Source organism: Danio rerio, chromosome 19 (assembly GCF_052040795.2).
Source record: "Danio rerio strain M-AB ecotype USA chromosome 19, GRCz13ab, whole genome shotgun sequence".
NCBI lineage: Eukaryota > Metazoa > Chordata > Actinopteri > Cypriniformes > Danionidae > Danio > Danio rerio.
The window spans coordinates 12,647,714-12,671,407 of record NC_141039.2 but is presented as its reverse complement, the minus strand read 5'-3'; the positions used below and the strand labels follow the sequence as shown (position 1 = coordinate 12,671,407).

Genomic DNA, 23,694 nt, shown 5'->3' with positions numbered 1-23,694 from the left:
GATCTCATCAAAAATTTGTATAGTCACATAACGTCAACTTTGCAGATACAGTACAAAAGAAAACCGACATTCAACATCGCTACAAAAATAAACAACCAGTTGGCTCTCATTAAGCTCAGATGATCTGCATAATGTTGCCTGTTTGTCTGCTATGAAGTAAACAAGTTGAGCATCTGACATGGAAAAGTCTTTCCACATTTCAGCTTTCAGTCTTTAATTACAAAGCTCTCTCGACGTGTAGTTAATTGTGATTTCTGTCCGAGCAAAGCAACATGATTGTGAACATGAAATACACAGTCCATCTTGAGCCAGTCATGGGAATCATTATTTCACTCTTTAAATGTGTTTCACTGACAAAATGCTTATTAACTGTGCCTTTGCGTCTGGCTCTATTTGCAATTAGCTGCTAAAACCATACTTAACATGTTCATATTATTACCTGACTTGATGGTCTCAGATGATCCTTGGGTAATGAGCAAAAGTCCAAACATAATTAAAATGACTGTAATTTTTTATAGGGATAGTTTGCACATTCTTATTTAACTGAAATTATTTGAAGACAATTCTTTTCCTGGTGGCATGGTGGCTCATTGGTTAGCACTGTTGTCTCACAGCAAGAAGGTGTAAAGTCCCAGCTGGCCAGTTGGCATTTCTGTGTGGAGTTTGCTCTCCCCGAGTTGGAGTGGGTTTCTTCAGGGTGCTCTGGTTTTCCCCACAGTCCAAAGATATGCGCTATAGGTGAATTGTACAAACAAAACTGGCCGTAGTGTACGAGTGTGTGTGTGTGTGTGTGTGTGTGAATGTGAGAGTGTAAGGGATCTCAGTTCTGTATTGGGGCTAAAAGGGCTGCAAAATCTGCTGTATAAAACATATGCCAGAATAGTTGGTGGTTCATTCTGCTGTGGTGACCCCTGAGAGACTAAGTCGAAGGAAAATGAATGAATGAAAGAATTCTGCTCCAAATCTTTTGACTTTCTTTTGCTCATCACAATGAAGCAGATATATATAGGATGCCCTTCCAGCTGCAACCTATCACTGGAAAACACCCACACACACCCATTCATACACAATTTAGCTTACCCAATTCACCTATAGCGCATGTTTTTGGCCTATGGGAGAAACCTGGAGAAAACCAACACAATCTCACGGCAATTCGTAACTTTTTCATTTAGTGGCTGATTCGTACGAATTCGTATGATTTAATTCGTTACGATTTGCTCATCCCCCAGTGACGGTTGGGTTTAGGGGTGGGATTAGGTGCCACGCCTCCTTTTTAAAATCGTACAATTTCATACGACTTAACTCAAACGAATTTGTACGAATCAGCCACTATACTGGCAAAACGTAAAATACTTTCGTTTTCTCGTGAGATCAGGTTGAGAAAACCCACACGAACACGGGGAAAACATGCAAACTCTAAACAGAAATTGCAACTGACCCAGCCAAGGCTCGAACCAGCGACCTTCCCACTGTCACCATGCCGCTCATATGTATATGCGTAAAAACGTGCTGGATAAGTTGCCGGTTTATTCCGCTAAGGCGACACCGGATTAATAAAGGGATTAAGCCGAAAAAAATGAATGAATGAATATATATATATATATAATTAGATACAATACTGCATATTGTAGTTTATATACTTTGTATATGGTTAAACTTTAGGACTTTAGAATGCAATCACATAGATAAATGCATTTTAGCCAATGGGTTAGTATCTTAAACATGCATGTTAATGAGCAGCTACGTAATTGAGAATGTCTTTTCTCTATACCCAAATTAGTATTTTGATGTTAAAAAAAGTAATGTATGCTATTTATTTATTTATTGCTTCTGTTTTCTCTTAAAATTTAATGTCAAAAGTAATCTAAAAGTAGGCTGATCTAAAAGAAGTTAGTTAAAATGAGTAGATTAAATTGATACTGATAACTATTTTCACCATGTCATTTGTTATCAGGAACACACTAAAAGTGTGCGTAACCTACCCAGCACGCTGGCAATGATCACAAAAAGAAGGATGTGAACATGAGGGGACAAGTGGACATTACGAGGCATTGATAATAAGTGTGATTGAAGAACAAACTTCTCTGTCTCCCCTCAGTGGCCAGACCGTGTCCACTTCACAAGAGATGAGATCTGAGGAAAAAAACTAATCAGCGAGGTTTCAGTGATACAATTATTCAGTTAATATTTTTAACGCAATATACTGTAGTTAATATAATGTAGTTTTCTAATTTTTTTTAACTTTTACATATCCACTTTAGCACCTCACTATATCGTATTTGTTTTCACTATTTGAGAAAAAGTAACTATTTACAGTAGCTATAAATATAAAATTGTTTTAGTGTTAGGCGACATTAAAAATGTAATAAAATAATTAATTTATAATTTCTAATAATTAGCATATTAGCAATTCGCTGGTTTTAGTGATGAATTTGTCATCCAACTAATTTACATGACTAATATGATGAGACATGGTGTGTGTGATGCATGACGAGCAATAACAACTGATCTGATGTTTTGAAACTCAGCTCCTTCAGATCCTCTCAATATGCATCCATTCTCAACTGGGCTGTTCTGCGGTATGGGTTACACGTAATGGAGATAATTAACTTAGTAGCCTAAACTCTTGAAATCGGAGAGTGCAGTGTATGAATGTATTTCTGCATGGTAATAATGCTCTGTTATTAGTAAGCAGCCCGGCTTGGGGTGAGACGGGGACTCGAGCTGGTGCGTGCGCGCGCGCCAGAGAGAGAGAAACAGCAGAAACACCCATCAACACATCCGGATCTGACACGATGAAGACTGAGCAACTTCAGCAGTTGTGGAGGAGCTGCAAGAGCTCGAGTCAGTCTGAGGCTGGGGGAAAACCGTAAAGCCATGCGGAGAAAGGAAGAAAAGTAACTGCAAATGCAGTGAAGCACAATTTACGCGTACAGAGCTGAGAATGAACAGCACAGATTCAGTGGGCTTTAAACGGGTGAGTCGACTGTTGGTTATTAATTTTGGAGTTTGAATTTGTTTGTAATGAGTCTGTTTATATATGCAGCTTGTTTATGTGTGTTTTATTATTACTCTAATAGTATCCAAATCGCGTCAGGTTGTGAAGCTGCAATTCTGGTGTTCTTATATATTCGCAAAACGCATGGTTTTCTTTCTACTGCGTTTTATTGCTATTACCTGTACATTATTTTATGTGGAGCTGAAATGGTGATGACACCGAGTTCATGTGACCAACTATAAAGTTAGCCTACATATAGGCATATTGACGATACATTTATAAACTGAGTAAATTTGTTAAATTAGAGCAATGTTTTTTTATTAAACGTTTATAAAAACATTGCTCGATTTTACCAAATAATTTATGAATATATCAGTTATGGCAAAACTGTAATATTAAGAATTAATTAAAAATCTGCAAACTCTAATTTTTTCACTTAGTGTGAGCTATATGAATATTTTAAATCTTAATTTGATTAAATGTGATCCAAACCATCCACTCAGAAAAAAGCTTTAATATATATATTAAAGTATATATATATATATATATATATATATATATATATATATATATATATATATATATATATATATACATATTTATTTATTTATATATATTTTTATATATTTTAATTTTTATATATTTTAATTAATATTTTCATTTGTTTTATATTTTTTATATATTTTAATATTATATAAAATATATAAAACTATATATATATATATATATATATATATATATATATATATATATATATATATATATATATATATATTTTTTTTTTTAAATAAAATAAATATCTATGAATATTTTGGTAGACAGGATCTTACTGGGTTATTCTGTTAATATGTCTTGTACCATTTCATTAGAGTTTGCCTAAATTCTGCTCCTGACACATCAGCTAATTAATGTATAAAATATAGTTTAATAACTCTAAGTCTAGTTACCAGTGAAATGGTTGTCTGATTTTCTGCAAAGAAAATAAATATAAACTTAAACTGTACCATACAAATCTCACGTAAAGGTTTTAGACACTGCATCAGTAATGTGATTGATTTTATTTGAGATACAATTGGTTAATAAGTGCATTTTACATTTGCTCACAAACTCTGTTACAATCACCCACACCGCACCAAGGGGACAGTTGTAGCTCTCGGACTTCTTGATTTTAATTTATTATTATAGTCTTGTCCTTGTGTAAGTATTTTAACTGTATCCATAATTTGCGCACCTATATTGTATAAAAAAAATTTGACAAGTGTATTTCAGGTAATCTGTGAGTTATGAAGAAAACCTAAAGAAAATGTTACAAATGCATCTCGTTCCCTCTAATGCTTATCAGATAACTGCTAGTTTGTTCAGTTGTTTAAGATGCTTTAATATCACATTTTCAGAAAAAAATCTACATAAATAATTGCCTATTATGATGTAAAAAATACGTGTCGTACAACAATAAAAGTGTAATATAAAGTAAATATATAATTAAAAGTGTGTTAAAAGTGAACAAATAGCAACATATCTGTAAAGTAACAACAGGAATCAGTCCAAGGCACTCAAAAAATGTGCCTTGGACTGATTCCTGTTGTTTTGATGATTACCCCTGAGCGCTTTTTGTTTGTTTTTCTGTAATAATGTCTATAAATTAATTTTGATACATTGTTCTGCATGTCTGTTGATAAAGTACTGCACATTCGGAAAGATCACTAACCTCCTATAGCGTTCCAATTCAACTAATGCTGATTTTGGTAGATTGGATGGGTGGACGACAACTACAGTAGATCAATCAGTTAGATGACTATGACAACTTAGTCTGACTCATGACTTTAACATTTAGTACACTGGCTTTTAACAAACAGCATAAACAGCTTCATAAGTAATGCTCTGTTTGAAATATGTCTGAAAATGATTTTTAAAAATAGTCTTTAACATCTTAGGATCTACTGAATGGTGCTGGAATGAATATAACTTTTCTTTATACCACATGAGTCACATTAGCTGTGAATTCAAATGTTGAAAATGAATAAGAAAGCAACTCTTGTTGACATTTGTTTTTTTCTGTCAAACGTCATGTATTTCATTAAGTCATAAATGTTTTTAACCCAAGGAATTGGCATTTGTCTGCATTTCTGCTGCAGAGTGAAATGGCCCCTTAATCAAATGAATTTGTACTGTCCGGGTCAATATAATAGTCTTACTGTGATATGCACATGTTTGCTTTCTTAACTTCTCTTCTGAAATATAGAGGTAGCAGAGTTATTATAGTTAACCACAATTGTAAAACCTTTAAAATTAAATGAAATAAAATACATATATTTTAGCTGTTAGGAAATCAATTAAATTAAGTTTAACATTTTGTTTGGCTAACATACTGTATATAACATACATAAACTGACAGAATACTGAAAATTGACAACTTTTAAAATTAGTCTGAAATAAAACAAAAGTTAATAGAAATAATAAAACAAAAAAAATCATTCAAACTTACTCACTTTCTTTTGCCTTTGCTATATCAGAGATTGCCACATCAGAAGGAACCACCCTCATTCAAAGTATTAATACAAACTATAAAACAGTAGTATCTTAGAAATATAAAAAATGCTAAAATACTGGGAGTAGGGCTAAGAAATATGTCTAAAAATATTACTAAAAATGTAAAAACAATATATTTTACTTTTTATATTTAATCTCAGATCATTGTCACTTGTGCACATCAGAAAACTAGTTCCTCATTCCTTTGAACAACATCTGGTTTTACATGCAAAATGGCTGAACAATTTGTCAAAATATTTCACCATAATGCAGTTTTTTTATACAAATTTGTAAGACTTTTTTCTAAATCTGTCTACAATTGCTAAATTTTTCTCAGGTGATTTTTTTTATAATGAAGGTCTAAAAAGGAGATTGTTCTATGCTCACATTTCTACTTTTGTTTATTTTTTCTTTGTGCAATGTAGTACTGTATTTTCCTTTATGTATCACAATGACACGATCAGTTCAAACAGAAAAAATCAAATTTTCTTTGCCATAGTTTACATCAGAACATCCTTCCAGTGTTGTATTGATAAAATGACGATGTAATTAGGCTGCCTTATCCATACACAATGACACATTGTCACTCTGATAGCACTGACTTATTCATTGACACAGTTTTGAAAGAAAAACTAAGGATTTTGAGCAAGAGTCTGGCTTTTGCAAGGAATCTATGGTGTTTTGCTATTTGTAAGTGTTGTTTTTATAAATGCACAAATTTCAGTACTGATCTGAGAAATGTACCAAAGCGACTGAGAAAAACTGTATTATTTGTTATAGAATTGTTATCATTTAAAGTAATTTTCTAAATACTTTATTTTGTTACATTATATTATGGATTATCTGTTTTATGATTAAACACTAATTTATAATCTAAATGGTTTAGAATTAAATGAATGAATGAATTAAACGTTAACAGTTAAGTCTTTTTAAAATGAAGTCAAATGAAAAAAAATTAAGCATATTTTAAACATTGTGATATTATTTTAAAAATCTTATTTTAATAAAACAGAGCTATATAAATGTATTCATTATACATTAAAATATCTGTGTTGTATTATAATTTTACTCTACAATACACAAAAATATTATGAAAAAATATATGCAGTGTTCAGCATAATTAAGTACACCCCATTTTAAAAATGAATATTTGTATTCATTTCAGTAAATATGGGCAATGTATTTTGGTGCATTTAAACAAAACAGATTTATTAAACAGATATATTTAATAAAATAATTTTTTAGTCACCAAACATATTTAGAAATTGAAAAATAATACAATTAAATTCAAGCAAAATATTGCAACAAAAATTACAAACTATTTGTATATTTTTTTAGCTTCTCTTGATGTTTCCCCTTTTTAAAATTTGTATTTAATATTTTTCTAGAAAAAATAAATTTGGGTGCACTAGTTTTTGGACCACTATCATAAGTTATTTTGTTGGATAAGCTTCAGATTTGGCTTCAGTGCTGACTAACTAATGTATATGCACAAATATAATCTTGTATAGCTTCCTAATAAAAATATGAATTTAAGATATGGATATGTAAGGGGTGTACTTATATATGTTGAGCACTATTTTTAATTTTGCTGCCAGTGTAATTTTGAATAATGTTATGTTTTACCGTATCCAAATTATCAAGAGGCAGTTTTATCATAAACACAGAGGGTTGCCTAGCAGCATAACTCATCGCTGCAGACATAAAGCAAAAAACTGAGTGACAGAAAAACAGCATGCGCATTGTCTCTCCATTGGTTTTATAGTGCAGTGATGTGAATAATGTCACCATCTATTAAGAAAAATCACAAATACCTCATATTGATTCATGAGTACCTTTATAGGTCTCTAACTCAAAGTGGCATAGCAGAAATCGCCCATCAGCACTACTGAATTTGATGTTTGGCTGGAGACGCAACTCTTATCATAACTCACACACACACACACACACACACATGCATGCATGCCGTTCTTCATCTCTCTTCTGTGCAGAGAGTTGTGTGGCTCTGCTTTAGTATGTCTATAAGGAGACCTTCAGCCTCCTGTGGGCTGTTATGAAGTTCACAAAAAGGAAATCAATGTTACAGGCATCTTGGAATGGATCTGTGCTGATTGCTAATAGTGATGACAGCCTCCGGGGTCTTTAGTCATTGCCTCTATAGAACTACAGATCAGCCTTGCTCTTCAATTCAGACACACAGGATTCAAGGAATTATCTAGATTCTGTGGATTCATTGAGCTTGATTCATAGATTCAACAATAGCAGGAAAGAAAGATCACTCTTACACTTTTTGCCTTTAGGGAGATCCATCTACTGCTTTCACTTCTTTTATGCGTATATGCGTGTACATGGTTGCATTGTACAGTAAATCTGTTTAGAAATAGGGCTTATGTAATGTATTCTATACTGTTCAAAAGTACAGAGCGGTAAGACTTTTGAAACAAGACTGTTATGCTTAAAAAAGCTACATTTATTTAATCTCAAATATGATTAAATATTGTGGTAGTAATTTTTTTACTTGAATATTATCCAGTGTTTAAGGCACAGTTCACCCAAAGATAAAATGTCTGCCTTTATTTAGTCACCCTTCCCTTGCTTAAAACCTTTCTGTTGTAGATTTCTATAGTTAAATACAAACATTTCTATAGTTGAACACAAAAGAAGATATTTTGAAAAATGTTCTTGCTGACACCTTTTGACTTCTACAGGATGTGTTTTCCTAGGACAGATTTAGTCGGTGGATTTAGTTTCCTACTTTGATAAAAGTGATGGGTGCCAGCAACCGACATTCTTCAAAATATCTTCTTTTGTTCAACAGGGAAAAAAAAGATATTCACAAAGATTTAAAACCACATGAGGGAGAATTAATCAGGTCATTTTATTTTTTGGGTAAACTACACCTTTAAACAGCCATACTATTTAAAAAAAAAGTGAAAAAAAAATGCAATGTGCTCTCCAAAGGTTTTATTCTTTGTTAAAATTTTTCAGATTTCTTTTTGGAAATGTATGAATTATAAATGTAATGAATCCTCACAAATCTTTATTTGCTATTTTGACAGAAACCATAAGATCAGTGAGCTCTCCATCAAAATCTCACAAAAAAATCTGCCCATTAGGCACACAACATCATAAGACATTAATATTAGGTTAGATTTAAGTCAGGTGACCATGTCTAGCCAGCGTCTAAGGTCTAAGTTTTTTTTTGACATCCAATACCAAGGTCAATTGATGTGTATATTTAGTTGATTTTAGGTTGGAAAATGACCAAAACCCAACGTCATATTGTCGTCACACGCTTGACATTTATTCAGGTATGTCAACCAAAATTCAACGTCATATTGGCAATGTCCAAGCTGTAACATTATTGGATGTTTGTATTTGCTTGATTTTAGGTTGGACGTTGGACATTGACATCTGACGTTGGGTTCTGACGTGAACCTGATTTTCATTTCCAAACATAAAGCAACACCCCTAAAATGTTGGGGTCAATTTGTTGTCTTGCTGATGTCCTGTGCCTGCTGAGAGATTATTAAGACCACACCAATGAACAGATTGAGCCAAAATGGCAAGTCATTTGCTATGTATACACAAAATCGGTTGCAGTAAAGTTTCCACAAAAATAATTACATTCCATTTTTTATACAATGTATTTTTGCCATTTTGGGTTTTATTAGACAGGACAATAGGTTGACAGGAAGTAAAGATGGAGAGAAAGGGAGGTGGGGGGTAGGGGTAAGATCACAAAAGGTCTACAAGCCTGGATAACTTGGGAGGGCCAACTAACTACTGGGCTATCATGCCGACATTACATTCTCATTTAATTAATCTATTAACTTTTAACAGTGAACTAAAACAAACCAAATGTAACCATCATTACTTAAACTTTCATTAAAATGAAAATAATAACTAATTCAAGCTATTATTACAACTAAAAACTAAAACCTAAGAAAAGAATTCTCAAAACAAGTGAACTAATTCAGGGCCAATTTCTCAAACAAGGCTTAGTTTAAGTTAGGGCTAGGGCTTCTGTAAATTAGGTAATCAAGCAGCTTGTATGAAATGGCTTAAAACACATTACTGTGGTGTGCCTTGAAACTATTCTAACGCATTGACATATTTATTATTTATGTCACTGCAGGTTATTTTTAGTTAAGACAGCTCATACTTGTAATTTAAAAGACTTGCCTCAGAAACCACAGGTAAGCAAATATTTAAAAATTAAATTCATACTTCAAAATGAAGTACAATTTAGTTGAAAGTATAAATGTGCTTCAGTAACTTTATAACTTTTATAAATAATAATGATGACTATACACACATACTGTACAAATTAAACAGTTCCTTCATTATAAAATCACAGTATGCACTCTGCCATACAAATCTTAGTAGATTTTTTAGTGCACTTAATGTCTATCAAATTCAGTGAACCTTCAGTAATGATGAGTGAACTGGAGTCATTTCAATTAAACTTATTTCACTTTCCCACTTCACAGAACTCGACTAAAATAAGCCTGGTCTTGAGTGTTGTGTAATCTTTCAAAAGTTATTCAAACACTGTCTTGCTGCTCGAAGAAAAACGTCTATTTCTTAACCATGTTGAAAAGAGTTGCCCTCTTTATTATTTTGTGAATAAAACACTCATAAGACATTTTTTGTCACATTATAAGTTATTGTAATTCAGTTTTAAATAAAACTTTATCAGTGGAAAAAACTATTAGTTATGTTATCTAAAAAAGTGAGTAAAGCTGTTGCTTTAAAAGGTGTGAGAATAAACCCATTGAAACTCGGAATTGTTATGTTAAGTTTTCATAATTATAAACATGGGTTATTTACTTAATAATTTATGGCCAATGGCTCTACTCACTTTTTCAAGTAAATCCCTTTAAGTGCAACATGTTTACACTTTTTTTATTTACGTAAAGTCAACTAATAACTGCACTGATATAACACAGCACTGCAACATATAAATTCACTGATTCCAACCCTCTGTCTGGACAGAGAAACCGGCATTCAATTCAGAACCGCTTTGAGACACAACTGTCTGATCACAGAGCGATCCTCAAAAACCACTGCAGTTCAAGCACTTCCCTTGAGCGCTCGCTGACATAAAGAAGCAGAGACTCTTTTACACATTCTCTCTATTTCTGACCTTTCTGTTACCCCCCAAATCCACACACATCGCTTTAATAAAGCAGCTTCCTCTGCACTTCCATCCAGAATTATTACAGTTAACGGGACAGCTCAGCCAAGCATGAAAATGTAGTCACTTGTTTACTCACTATCAAAATATAGCAAGCCTTTGTGAGTTTTTTTTTCTGTTAAACACACACAACCTTGTGAAAACATCATTCTTATTGTTCACTCAAAAAAAAAAATAAAAATAAATAAAATAAAATAAATAAAGCAACTTAAGAATAAAGAGTACATTTTAATTCTTGAGTGACTGTTCCTTTAAATTAAACTGAAACCATACTGGTCCAACAGCTGAAATTGTATTTGTTACTTGTAATAAAATGTAAAAAAAAAATCCTGCTTATTTAAATTCTATATATAATTCACATATGAAAATTCTAACAATATTTCATAAAATTAATATATATATATATATATATATATATATATATATATATATATATATATATATATATATATATATATATATATATATATTAGGGCTGTAACGATACACGATATAAAATCGAAATCGCGACACTCAGATCTACGATCCTGTGTCGCGGTGTGATAAGGGAGAATCGCGACACACCCCGTGATACCTTTCCAATAACGTCACGCGTGCCTGCAAAAGTTGAGCTAATTAACACTTTTTTTCGTTCGACATTACGAGCACTGCTCCGTTTAAGCCCTCCAATATTTAGCCGGGTGAGCTCACACGGAGCTCTTAGTAAGGGACCGTCTGAATGGGATATCAAAAACAAAACCAACTTAACCCCGCTTGACAACCGACAACGCCAGAAACATTGCCAATGCTGTCAAAGCGGCCGGATTTTCAGCGCATATATGATGATTTGTTCACACTGTTAATGTGGCTGCGCAGAGAGGGATGGGCGTTCACCAGATGTCAGGTAACAGCGCAAACTTTTCTGCAACCGTGCTGTGCGCTTTCTGTTTGAACCTTTGAGAGTGCTGACTGACAGGTACTTTCAGTTAAGATGAACACAGTTTCTACAGTTATACTTTATTTAGAGATAAAGGTATATGGCTGTGCATACAATCACTCTATCTTGCTGGAGTTTATAGCCGTTTCGCTTTACTTCAGGACGCATTAATGCCGCTCTGAAGGTCTAATCGCTGTTTTAAGTTATCCAGAGCTGTATGAATGTTCAAATCTTGAATATCACAATAGTATTAAATATTACAATTGTAACAACACAGACAACAACACTTTTGCACAATCGATACCCAGCTGATTCAGTCGTTTCATAAGAGGACCGCACCTCTTCTTTTTTCCTTGTCAACATAAAGGCAGTGAGGTGCACCTCGTTTTTGGCCCCTTGTTTAACTGCAAGGCATAATTAATTAGCGGGACCATAACATGTAACCCGTGCCTACAGACACATTTGCCAAAGAAGCAAAATGGAAGAAGAATATTGCTGTTTGATACAGACCTGTTGATGCTAAACCAGCGCTTATGTTGACCTGGATCTGCGTAATAAACGCAACAAATAGGCTTTACTTTTTATTTTACAGCTTATAAAGCATGTACGCAGATTAATGCAATATCATATTTAAACAACAAAACTGTTTACAAAAAGTCTGAGCGCATTGTTGTTGTCTTTTCATCACGCAGCGCGCGCACTTGAACCGCGAGGGAGAGAGAGGAAACCATAGGCTATATCAGGACATAATCTTTAAAATAATGATTTCTATTAAAATGTAAATGTTTTTGTTATTATTATAATAACAGCGGGGCATTAAATAAATGCATATTTTCCGTGGAGCGGGCAATTTGAGGAAGTCTGCGATTTTTATTTGACGGAAGAAAAAAACATATGATTGGGAAAAAAAGCCTATGTCGGTTATTAAAAAGAATCAGTCAGTATTTTCGTTTTGTAATATAAATTAATTATTTAAGTGAAAATAATTTAGGGCAGTTATATTTATTTTATTCATTTTATTTAGATTATTCTGCTCTTCTGTGCTAAACACTGCAGGTGCGTGGAAATGCTCTGTTGTTATGTTCCGCTATTAATATTCTAACATACAAAAATAAATCAGTATTTTAAAATGCAATATTTAATGTGTCAGACACAAAATAGACACGTCAATTTGTTTAATATAAAATTAATAGTAATCTGACCAGTTAACCGGTAATAACCGATTAATGAGCGGCGGTTGTCGGTTAGCAAAATTAACGAAATGAGCATCCCTAGTAGCCATTTAATTTACTTTTTCTATGTAAGAGAACTTGATTGAAAAAGAATTTTCAACATGCTTGAACCATCTACACAATGGAGTTTAGTTCTGTTTGGTTTTTCAACAGTATTTTGTTACAAAGAAAACAGAAGTGAGCTTTGGCAATTTATTTATTTTATATATGGCTATATTTATATTGTTAATAATTTGCATAGTTAATATTGTTCTTTGATGTTTAGTTTATAAAGATTTTTCAAATGTTATTTAATAAAAAATAGTTTTAAAAATCTTTTTTTTCCCACCCCACATGAAAAAAATAATAAAAAATCGTGATACGAACCGAATCGTGGGTCAAAAATCGTGATACAAACCGAATCGTGGGTTTGGTGTATCGTTACAGCCCTAATATATATATATATATATATATATATATATATATATATATATATATATATATATATATATATATATATATATATATATATATATATATGTAATATATATATTTCATAATATATAATGTATAATATATAACTGCAAACCTAGTACGTATAGCTGACTTCTTTCAAACTGAAAGATTTGTTTAAGATTGGACAGCTGATGGTGAAAAGGTTAACCCATGTTAAGAATATTTTCCAGTTATCTGAAGTACATTTATTTGATTTACTTGAACATGTTGTGTTGAAATCATTTATCACTGTTAGATGTTATTATATTGTCATCGTTTGACAATGAAAAGTTTGCCTCATTTACATTTTTAAATGCCTTGGCACCTACTTTAATTGGTACATTGTGTGCAGTTTGAGCTTCATGCAGGAAATGCTGGGTCATGTATTGACTCATTGACTGAGTGTGAACACATGGCATCTTTCTTCTGTTTCAGTTAGACAGTGACTCATTTGAATTTTTTTAGAGCCCTCTGGCCTCAAGCAACATGCTAAGCAATAAAATTAAGCTCTAATGAGACAGAAGCGGCATCTAACAAAGTTGGAAAATTTTAGACATTTAATTTTTCTTAGAAATAATGTAATCTTTATCTTATTTTAGTTGTGACTAAATCATTAGTTAAACAGTGTTTAAAAACAATGAACTCCTTTATTTTGTGGTAAAAAGGGTCTAAAGTTGGAGAACAATAATGACTGTAACACAACAAACAATTACACCAGATATTTCTAATGGTTCAGTCAGAAATCATCACTAGTCGCTCGTCTCCCACAGGGCATTACTAGTTTTTCTCCTGTGATCTTGATCAGCTCTTCTTCAGTCTCTTCCACAGTTGTGGTTTCTTAGTCATAATATTGTTTCTACTAGAGATTTTCAATCAAGTTTAAATCAGGACTCTGTGCAGGCCATTTTATTATTCAAGCTTTTTCAATTTAAAGGTAATGCTTAACCCATTTTATTGAGTGATAGGGGTTATGTTCCTAAATGAAAATGGCTGGCTGACTGGGCAATGAATGAAGGGAACTGCATGTTGACAAAAGAGCTTCTGATTAGCATTTACATTAACTCTGCCATCTACTTTATAGGCCAAATCCTGCTGCAGAAAATACCACCAAACCAAGACTCTTCCTCCTTCAAGTTTCCTTGACTTATTTACACATTTTAGGGTTTATCTTTCATCTGTTTGACTCTGAACATAATATTTCCTAATGGACCCTTATAAATAAAACCTGGTTTTATGACAACAGTGAACTCCAGGCCAATTCTCTGTCCCCGCAACATATTTCTCTGCAAAGCCTTATGAATATTTAACTGATAACAGATTTGTCTTTCAGTCCAAATTCTTTTAAATGACAAGACATTGGACTGTACATAAAGATACTGATTTGTTCATTGCTGAACTGATGGTCAATTCCAGTTGCTGTGTAGAACTGATTATCCTCTTTATCCTGTTCTCTCTCGCGTTGGACTGAGATTGTGAAGATGCAATATTTTATTCACAAACACTATATCAAAAGACACCAGCTGACCCGCTTTTCTTGGTAGGGTTAAAAAGAGTCAGTTTTGTTGGGGCATTTCAGGCACAGACCAAAATTCTTAGATTGGTGCTCCCACCTTGAACACCATGCCAAAAATGTATAACTTTCTCTCTAATTATATGTAACGTTGAGCTCATGAACGTTCAGTCATATTCACTGGGATAATTTCTAGCATAATAGTAAATATCATGATGAGGGAGACAGCATACTGAAATTACTTTTTGCTTTTTGAATAGATTATGTTTCAATTTAACAAAATGTTGAACAGCCTTTGTAAGACGTAATGGATGATTTTCAGAATTACAACCTGAATCCTCTGGCGTGAGAAGGTCTGTTTCATAAATCTCCTACTGCAGTCAGACTAATTATACTCATGTTCATTTGAGAGCACTGGACCTTGTGTGGAGAATATGGCTCATTTAGGAACTTAGCCATGAATAGAAAAGAATACATCATAATTAATTCCCCCGCTTTGGGATTCAGCTTGTGTTGTGACATGAATTTACTGCATCCTGAGACTTGTGAGCAATTAAGACTTCCAAAGCCACGGGAGCACCTATTTTCACCCCTGTTTGATAAAATATAAATATGGAGTCAGGAGAATGTGACGTATTAGAAAGTTAGTAGGAATTTTACAGCATGATTGTTGATGTTTATGTGTTTGTCTGTAGGTATTTTTGTTGAGAAGGATTGCCCTTAATGATCATCATTATGAAGCTGCTTATCATTTTAAATCTAGAGCTCAAGGAATAATTGATTATGTAAGGTGGATGGATGAAGTTGCTAAATTCTGTACACTTTCAAGTGTTTACTTGTTTTCAATCAACATTTTAAGTAGAGTAGCATTTCCCATTCATTTACATGACAATGTTTTAGGGGCTGCAAATGCAAACTTTGAAAGCTAGTTTCAAAGAGCAAACATAAAAATATGCCAGTTAGATCTCTATGTAAACTACAAAAAACATGATATTGCATAATATACTACTGCCCTGACATGAATAATACAATAATTTTTTCTAAATCAGTGTTAACTGGCATCATTTTGACAGAGTTGTCATCTCTACACAAAACTTGCAAGCAAAGAAAAAACCTTTTAGCATGTCGTTGTGTAATTGTACCCTTTTTTGGTGGTGGAATTCATTTACATATTGGTTATAATTAGGCCCACATGGAATCTGCGCGCACAGAATTCCACAGATTTTCTGCAGAATTTTGCAGATTTCTGCAGATTTTTAGCCCATCATTAATTCTGTTTATTTACTTGAGTAAATGTGTAAATCAAAAATTATTAAGGTTTTATTCAGTAATTTATTACTTTTTATTTTTATATATTAAGGTTTTAGTTATGATACTCCGCTGGATACTCCCAAAATAATTCCGCAGAAATCCGCAGATTTTTACCAAAATTCTCTGCAGAAAAAGCAAAAAACGTCCGCAGATTCCGTCTGGCCCTGGTTATAATATAGGTAAAAATGTTGCCCACTTTTCAATGCAAATAAAATCAACATACAAATGTGGCAAATGCACAATTAAAATATCCATATGACTTCCATATTTGCATGCTTTCACAACTTTCAGAGGAGGGTCCAATCTCAATTCGATTTTGTACCCCTTCCCCTTTCCCTTGGCCTTTGAAACAGAGTGTGAAGGGGAAGCACTTCAAAGTTTACCCTTAAGAAATGGGACAACACTACAACACAGACACACGTCATCATATGTCATTGCAATAGATCTGCCAATCGCGACTGCTGTAGTTATTCCAGTTGCGTTATTTTTTGGTTTTTATCTTCAGGAAACCACTGAAGGCAACGATATCATGTTATCATTATGATAAAATGTGGCAATAAACTTGTAACTACTGTGTATTTACACTGTGACCATATTAATCTACTGTATGTAAACACATGAAAATAACACTAACGTTACAGCATACACTGTAAAAAGCTCATTTCCAGCCACTAGACCTTTCTGACAGGGGATTTGAGTGTCATCGAGTGTCAGATGTGAAAACGTTTTGTGGGACTACTATACGGGGGTTATTATTATGGTTTATAGATAGCGAAAATTAGTGGCTTTTGTTTTAGCGTTTTTTTTTAAGTGGTAAAACTTAGACTCTATTATGAATGTATTAAAACATACTTATTTGTTATAAAAATTCATAATAATGACAAAAAATACTAATTTATGCATCTCTTTACTTCCGTGTGCAGCCATGCTGCCGTTGTAGATGGTGTATTCTGGGAAATATTCTTACCCCTCGGTTTCAAGTGTGGTCCTGAAAAATCAGTTTCAAGGGGTATCTAGCCCTTCCCCTCAGCCCTACGCCTTCAAACTAAAGAAAATTGGGACACCCATACCCCTTTATGTGAATGCTCAAAATCTAAGTATTGATTAAATAAAGACTGAAAGAGTTGTCAAAAGCTTTCTGATTGTGACACTGTAGTTATGAAGTTGATGTATTTCATTTATTGTTTATAATCTTTCATTCCCTTTTTGCCTAATGAATGTTATATTTAAGCCTCAAAGGTTGTGTTAATTTGTGAAGATTATCCATAAAATAAGTGTGTGTAAATTATAACATTTAGATTTGCAACAATCCAAAAGCTAATGAAAAAGTGTATATTATTATTATTATTAATTTTTTTTTACTAGGAATTCAGAATCAACTGAAGGGCTGGACCACAAACATGTGTCATCACTCCAGTGATTTTATTTAGATCAGCAATACAAGACAACAAACAAAGATATACTTAAAAATAAATAAATTTCTAAAACATTTGTAATGTGGTGTCTGAAAATGGATTTATACATCTGAAAATTTTTTGTTGTTTTTTTGTGTTGTTATTATAACAGTTTCTTTTTTATTTTATATTATTAAAACAAATGTTCTTAGTGGTTTGCGTAACAAAAACTATGTAATTTGTAAATACTGTAAATTTGTAATTTGTAAATCCAGAGACACTGAAAATTTCCAATTAATTACGGTTGTATTTTCACCTGTTGTTTGTGTTCTTTCTTCTGTGCTGTTTTCTGAGTAAATCCCAGCTCACTGTATGAACTGTAAGATCTCAGTTAACATAATGTCAGACTGAATGAAAATCAAAATGTGCCAAATACATGCAAGGCTCATCTGAAGTTTGCCATTATCAATCAACACATCATCAATCCATGACACATTCAGTAATCCAGATTCTGAAATAATAACACAGCAAACATAAACAATCTGTAACTTTAATTTTACTCATACCTTTGTTTTTTTCGACATTTTCCAGCAATGGTTTGAAGTTGTCTCGCTGATTGCTTAACTGAAGTCACACTGCAGGAAAGTGTCTGAAATCTTCTGACACTGCCAGAATTTCATTCAAAGAAAAGTTTGATTTGAACAGCTATTAAATGCCTGTCAGTGAATATGTCAAACATTCAAAGACCACAGATTTTAGGCCTGCTTTATTGGAATCTTTTAGGATTTCCAAAATTTGTCTCAGAAAAATAATGGCCGAAATTGCACATTGTGAGCTGGAACTATTGACCATATTCTTCACAAATGAGTGGGCGCAGCCATTTGAACCTTTTTGGCTCGGGACTTCTGGCCTCATTCACTTCCATTCATTTATAGACATTAAAAACAGCTTGTTCTGCTGCTTGATGTTTCAAACAGATATTATTCTACTTCTTATGTATAGTCATGTGCACACTTGTTTGTAGAGCAAGTAGTTTGACCATTTTCTGCCGTTTAATATTCCTAGTCATTTCTCCTGTAGGAAACAAAATCGAAATTTCTAAAACATTCTCAAAAACCAGCGCACTTCGAAGAATAAGGTCAATAGCAGAAGTGCTAAATTCAGTTTTGGGGAGTCACTGTCCTGTAGAGTTGCATTCCCATCCAAATCAAACTTATCTGAACTGGGTTTCTTTAAAGCTACAGGTAGTTTGGACCAAAACTCTACAGCACAAATGTCAAATCCAGTTCCTGGAGGGCCGCAGCTCTGCACAGTTTAGCTTTAACCCTAATTAAACACATCTGATCAAACTAATTGAGTCCTTGGGGCTTGTTTGAAACCTACAGATAAGTGTGTTGAAGCAGGGTTGGAACTAAACTGTGCAGAGCTGAGGCCCTCTAGGAACTGAGTTTGACACCTGTGCTCCTCAGGACCGTGGCTCTCCGAGACCAGACTTAGCTTGCCTTGAGCCATAGCATAACTCTTTATTAAAACCTCCCTGTTTTATCTCTCAGAGCTCAGCCATGATGAACACCATGACCCGGTAATCTGTGATTCTGTGGAGTGTACAGCCCACACATCCATGTGGCAGAGATGTACCAAGAGGTCGCTTTCCTAGCAGGCAGCACCGATCATCAGTTTACCTCCTTCCACTTTAACCCTTTGGAAAACAAGCATGAAATCAGCAGTAAAAAGGGAGTGTTTTACAAGCGCGCACAAGTGCAACGCAAGGCCACAGCACAGGAGGACGAAGTTCACAGAAATCGAGGAGCTGGAGCAGACGAGGGTTCTTTATTTGACCGTACTGCCATCATCAACGTAGGTGGCATTCGTTATCGCATACCGTGGTCCACTCTTGAGGAGTTCCCATTGACACGTCTTGGGAGGTTGCATAACTGCAACAATGCCGAGGAAATCCTGGACTTGTGCGATGACTATGATGCTCGCTGCAACGAGTTCTTCTTCGACCGAAGCCCCAGCGCCTTCCGGTCCATTGTCACGTTCCTGGCAGCCGGGAAGCTTCGGCTCCTGCGGGAGATGTGCGCACTGTCCTTTCAGGAGGAGCTGTCGTATTGGGGTGTGGAGGAGGCCAGTTTGGAGTGGTGTTGTTTGAGAAAGCTCCGTCTGCGGCAGGAGGAGCAGCGGGAGAGACTACGGCTAGAGGAGGAGGAGGCCGAGTTGACTTCTCCCCATTCTTGTGAGGAGGCGCCAGCAGTTGGGAGCCCAGAGGAGGGTCGTTTGTCGGGCTGCATGCACAGCCTAAGAGATATGGTGGAGAATCCTCACTCTGGTATTCCTGGGAAGATATTCGCATGCCTCTCTGTGGTGTTTGTGGCCATTACTGCGGTTACACTGTGTGTCAGCACCATGCCTGACCTAAGGGAGGAGGAGGAGAGGGTGAGTGTACACTTCAATGTTCTACAAACTATGGCTTGTGTCACTACATGTGTTTGTTCAGAAAATAGACAGTCTAGTAGATTATGAGATGCCTTGTCTCTCATTCTCGTGCTGTAGATGCTCTGTTTCACTGTTTCCTTGCTATTGAAATGCTAAGTTTTTACACTTACACTTATACTTTACATCATGTAAATAGCAAATGCACCATGGCGCGATGCAACTGACTCTTAAAGGTAATGGGAGATGAGACTCTGATTGGTTTATTCTCAAAACTCATTAATAACTCATTAAGAAAATAAACTCAACCCATTTAGACCATGCGCCACGGCGCAAAGCGGATTTTTCTGTCCTTAAATTAGCAAAAGTGGATTCTGACACGCCCTGAAAGCGTTTGCACCCTGCTCTTTGCACATGGACCGTCAAAATATAGCCCACAGTGTTCATATTGTTGTGTTCCTAACATATAGATCATCACAGAAAAGTTATATTTTGTATAGACAAACACTATGTGTGTTTCTATTACAAATTATTTAGCAAATCTTTAGCAATTATTTTAGCAGTCTATAAGAAAAAACTTTGCAAAATGACAACATTACCATTGACCATTGGTTGGTGACTAAATTTGTCATTAGGTTTATTTACACAACACACACCATTGAGTTTTCTGAATATTACATTTCATATTTTCAATTTTCAATTTAAATTTGTGCTATTTGAAGGGTAAAGGAAGCACATCGACTGATGTCTAAGGTAGCAATCGTTTGCAGTTGTAGTTACTATTAGTTACTCCTAATGGTAACTCAAACCCTTACCTGAAAATCCTATAATCCCTAACCCTACACTTACATCAAAATAGTAATTGTATGAATTTTTAAGAACAAAATCTAGTCATAATAGGTATGGCAAAAAAGCTAGTCACGGTCTTGTAGGTACAGTTGAAGTCAACACTGTTGGCCATTCTGTGATTTTTCTTTTTCAAATATTTCCCAAATGGCGTTTAAGAGAGCAAGGAAATTTTCACAGTATTTCCTATATTTATTCTTCTGGAGAAAGACTTATTTGTTTTATTTTAGCTATTTTAGCTAATGTAAATATCTCAGCTAGTATCATCAATAGTCTGACAATCTTGAAGTGTCTTTTATCAGCCGAGAAGTGAAATCTCTACATATCTACAATGATGCAGGTTGCATTGACATAGATGGTGCAAAACAGACATGTCCCACTCACTTACAGTTTCTATCAACCTCCGAATTGCACATGGATACTTTCTGGAGTCTGAATAAATTTTGAAGTTTGGAATCTTATTTTTTAAATATGGTTGGCTTATATTGTTGTTTGTGAAAGCAGTTATTCTATTCCAAATGTATTTGGCTGTTACAAAAACATAATGACTGATAGTTCTCTAGAGCATTTTGAAGTTGTTGCCATATTAATGACAGACACTAGGCATAATACAATTCTGTTAATTAACAATTAATAGGATAGTTCAGCTAAAGATGGTGAATGAGTTAGTGATGTTCTAAAGAAGCAATATTCTGGAAATTATACATTTGGATTGACTAACTTGGTTGAAAAGACAATAAATTTTGCCTTCATCTGATCAACCCAACGTAGGCTCATTTTGACAACGTAGCCCTATATACATACTGGAGATTGTGATTTATAGCCATGTATGGCTGTATATCATACCTTCATGCACCACTCCTTTTCTTGTTTCCCAGCTGACCACTTTCCTCGGTATAGACCGCTTTTCCACTGTTACCAGTTTGTCTGGTAGCTAGACATGTACATCGGCGGGCTTGAGATGCAAAGTGGAGTTGACCCTGACAATGGGGTTTGAGTCCAATGAAGAATGATTCAAGAAAGCAGATAAAACATAAGCCAAAAAATTTAAATAAACAATCAAATAATGGTGAGAACGTGGTAAAAGTCAGGCTGCCATAAGCATTGTGTGGTTGAGTTTAGGAAAGGGGGTGGGTGGGTCAGTCTGTGCTTTTTAAAGCACTATTGGTTGGGTTTAGGAAAGGGGGACGGTGGGGGATCGGTCGGTTGGTCAGTCAGTCAGTCGGTCAGTCAGTAAGTCGACAGCGGCCTCTGGTGGGCAGGCACGAATGATACTCGTGAGAGAAATTTGAGATCTGAAAAAGCATTCACAGCTGCCTCTGGTGAATTCGTAAAAACAAAAACTGCAAAAAAATAAATAAATAAAAAATACCTCCTGGAACGTATTTTGCTCTCTGCACAAATGTATATAGGGCTACGCAATCAGAATGAGTCTGGGTTGGATCAACCTGATGTTGGAGGGTTTCAGTCATTTTAGGAGGCTTCCCATCTTGCAAAAGTGAAGAATGACTAGAATGTTATGCTACCACTTAAAAAGAGTTTGTCAGATTATTAAGGACATTACCACTAGCTGCTGATTAAAACCTGTAACTGTACAGTAAATAAAGAAAGGTTTTTGATTAGATTTTTTTTAATTAAAATAATTTTGTTTTCCCTTAAATAACAACATTATTTTGCTTACCCCATTGGCAAATTATTGTTTAGGGAAAAACTCACCTAATTTTGGCATTTTAATTATTAGAACAAGACAATCTTTTTTGCTTGTCTAGAAAATGCTTTTTGATTTAAGGATTTTTAGATGTTTGGACTTGAAAAAAGACCAAAAAAAGCCTTTTTTCAGCGTGTGAGGGTCTGATAGTGTTCTCCTATTTTTAATTTGTAATAATTTTTTTATCATTTTTTATACTGTGCTTGAACAACTTCATAGCACTAACCATTGACCTTGAAATTAAGGAAATTAGAGTAAATGGAAAAACGACATTAGATCCGTGTCATCCTTTTTTTGCGCATAAAGACAACCTAAACCTCCTAATTTAGAGTATATCAAAACAAGTAAATAAAAAGTGCCTTTAAAAAAGAAAAGGAAATAAACAAAAGAAACACATTAAAATGAATACATACACTGTAAAAAATGCAGGGTTGCATATATTTACAAAAAGAAAAATATACATTGGAACTAACCAGTGGTTTGACATTTTCCCAGTTTGACAGTCGTCAGGTACAGTAATTGAATAATAAAAATAAAATGAATCATTATTAAGTTTACAAACAGGACAATTTCTTATTCCTGAATAAATTTAACGCATTATACAGTCACAGGCCTCAAAAGCACATACAAATGATAAATCATAAGACAAGCTCAACATTGCATATCCTATGATGTGACTATTGTGAATGATCACATTGCAATATCGATGCTGAAACGATATATTGTGCAGTCCTGATAGGTCATTAAGGTCATCAAATCAGTCTTTTCTGTCAGTACCAAGAACCTGATTTAATTGAAAAAAGGGATCTGGCTTTCAGTGTTATTACTCCAAAGTGCTGTAATAAGCTTCCACCTCACATTAGACGTGCTTCAACCTTACGGGCTCTATTTTAACGATCTAGGCACAAAAGCTAAAGCGCATGGTGCAAAAGCATTAATCCAAATGCACTTTTGCTATTTTAAGGACAAAAAAATACACTTTGCGACGCAGCATATAGTGTAGCAGGGTTATGCTTATTTTCTTTTGAGTTAAGGGTGTGGTTTGAGCATAACATGCAGTAAACCAATCAGAGTCTCATCTCCCATTCTCTTTAAGAGTCAGTTACATTACGCCATGGTGCATTTGCTGTTTACATGGCGGAA

General features: G+C 34.3%; 1 protein-coding gene across 5 annotated transcripts in view; it reads left to right on the top strand.

Moving 5' to 3' along the window:
* Positions 1-2,814: 2,814 nt before the first annotated feature.
* The window catches only part of kcng2 (potassium voltage-gated channel, subfamily G, member 2), a 56,471-nt gene continuing 35,591 nt past the window's right edge, over positions 2,815-23,694 (top strand). For 4 of the 5 annotated variants that reach the window (XR_015516540.1, XR_015516541.1, XR_015516539.1 and 1 more), the window contains exons 1-2: positions 2,815-2,977; positions 19,118-20,000. Coding sequence is in view for 1 of the 5 variants with exons in the window: in XM_087295495.1 (XP_087151621.1) it covers positions 19,197-20,000 (804 nt within the window). In the remaining 4 variants the exon portion in view is untranslated. Of the gene's footprint in view, positions 2,978-19,117; positions 21,615-22,255; positions 22,997-23,694 lie in introns of those variants that run through there. The other variant, XR_015516542.1, reaches the window with a different exon arrangement.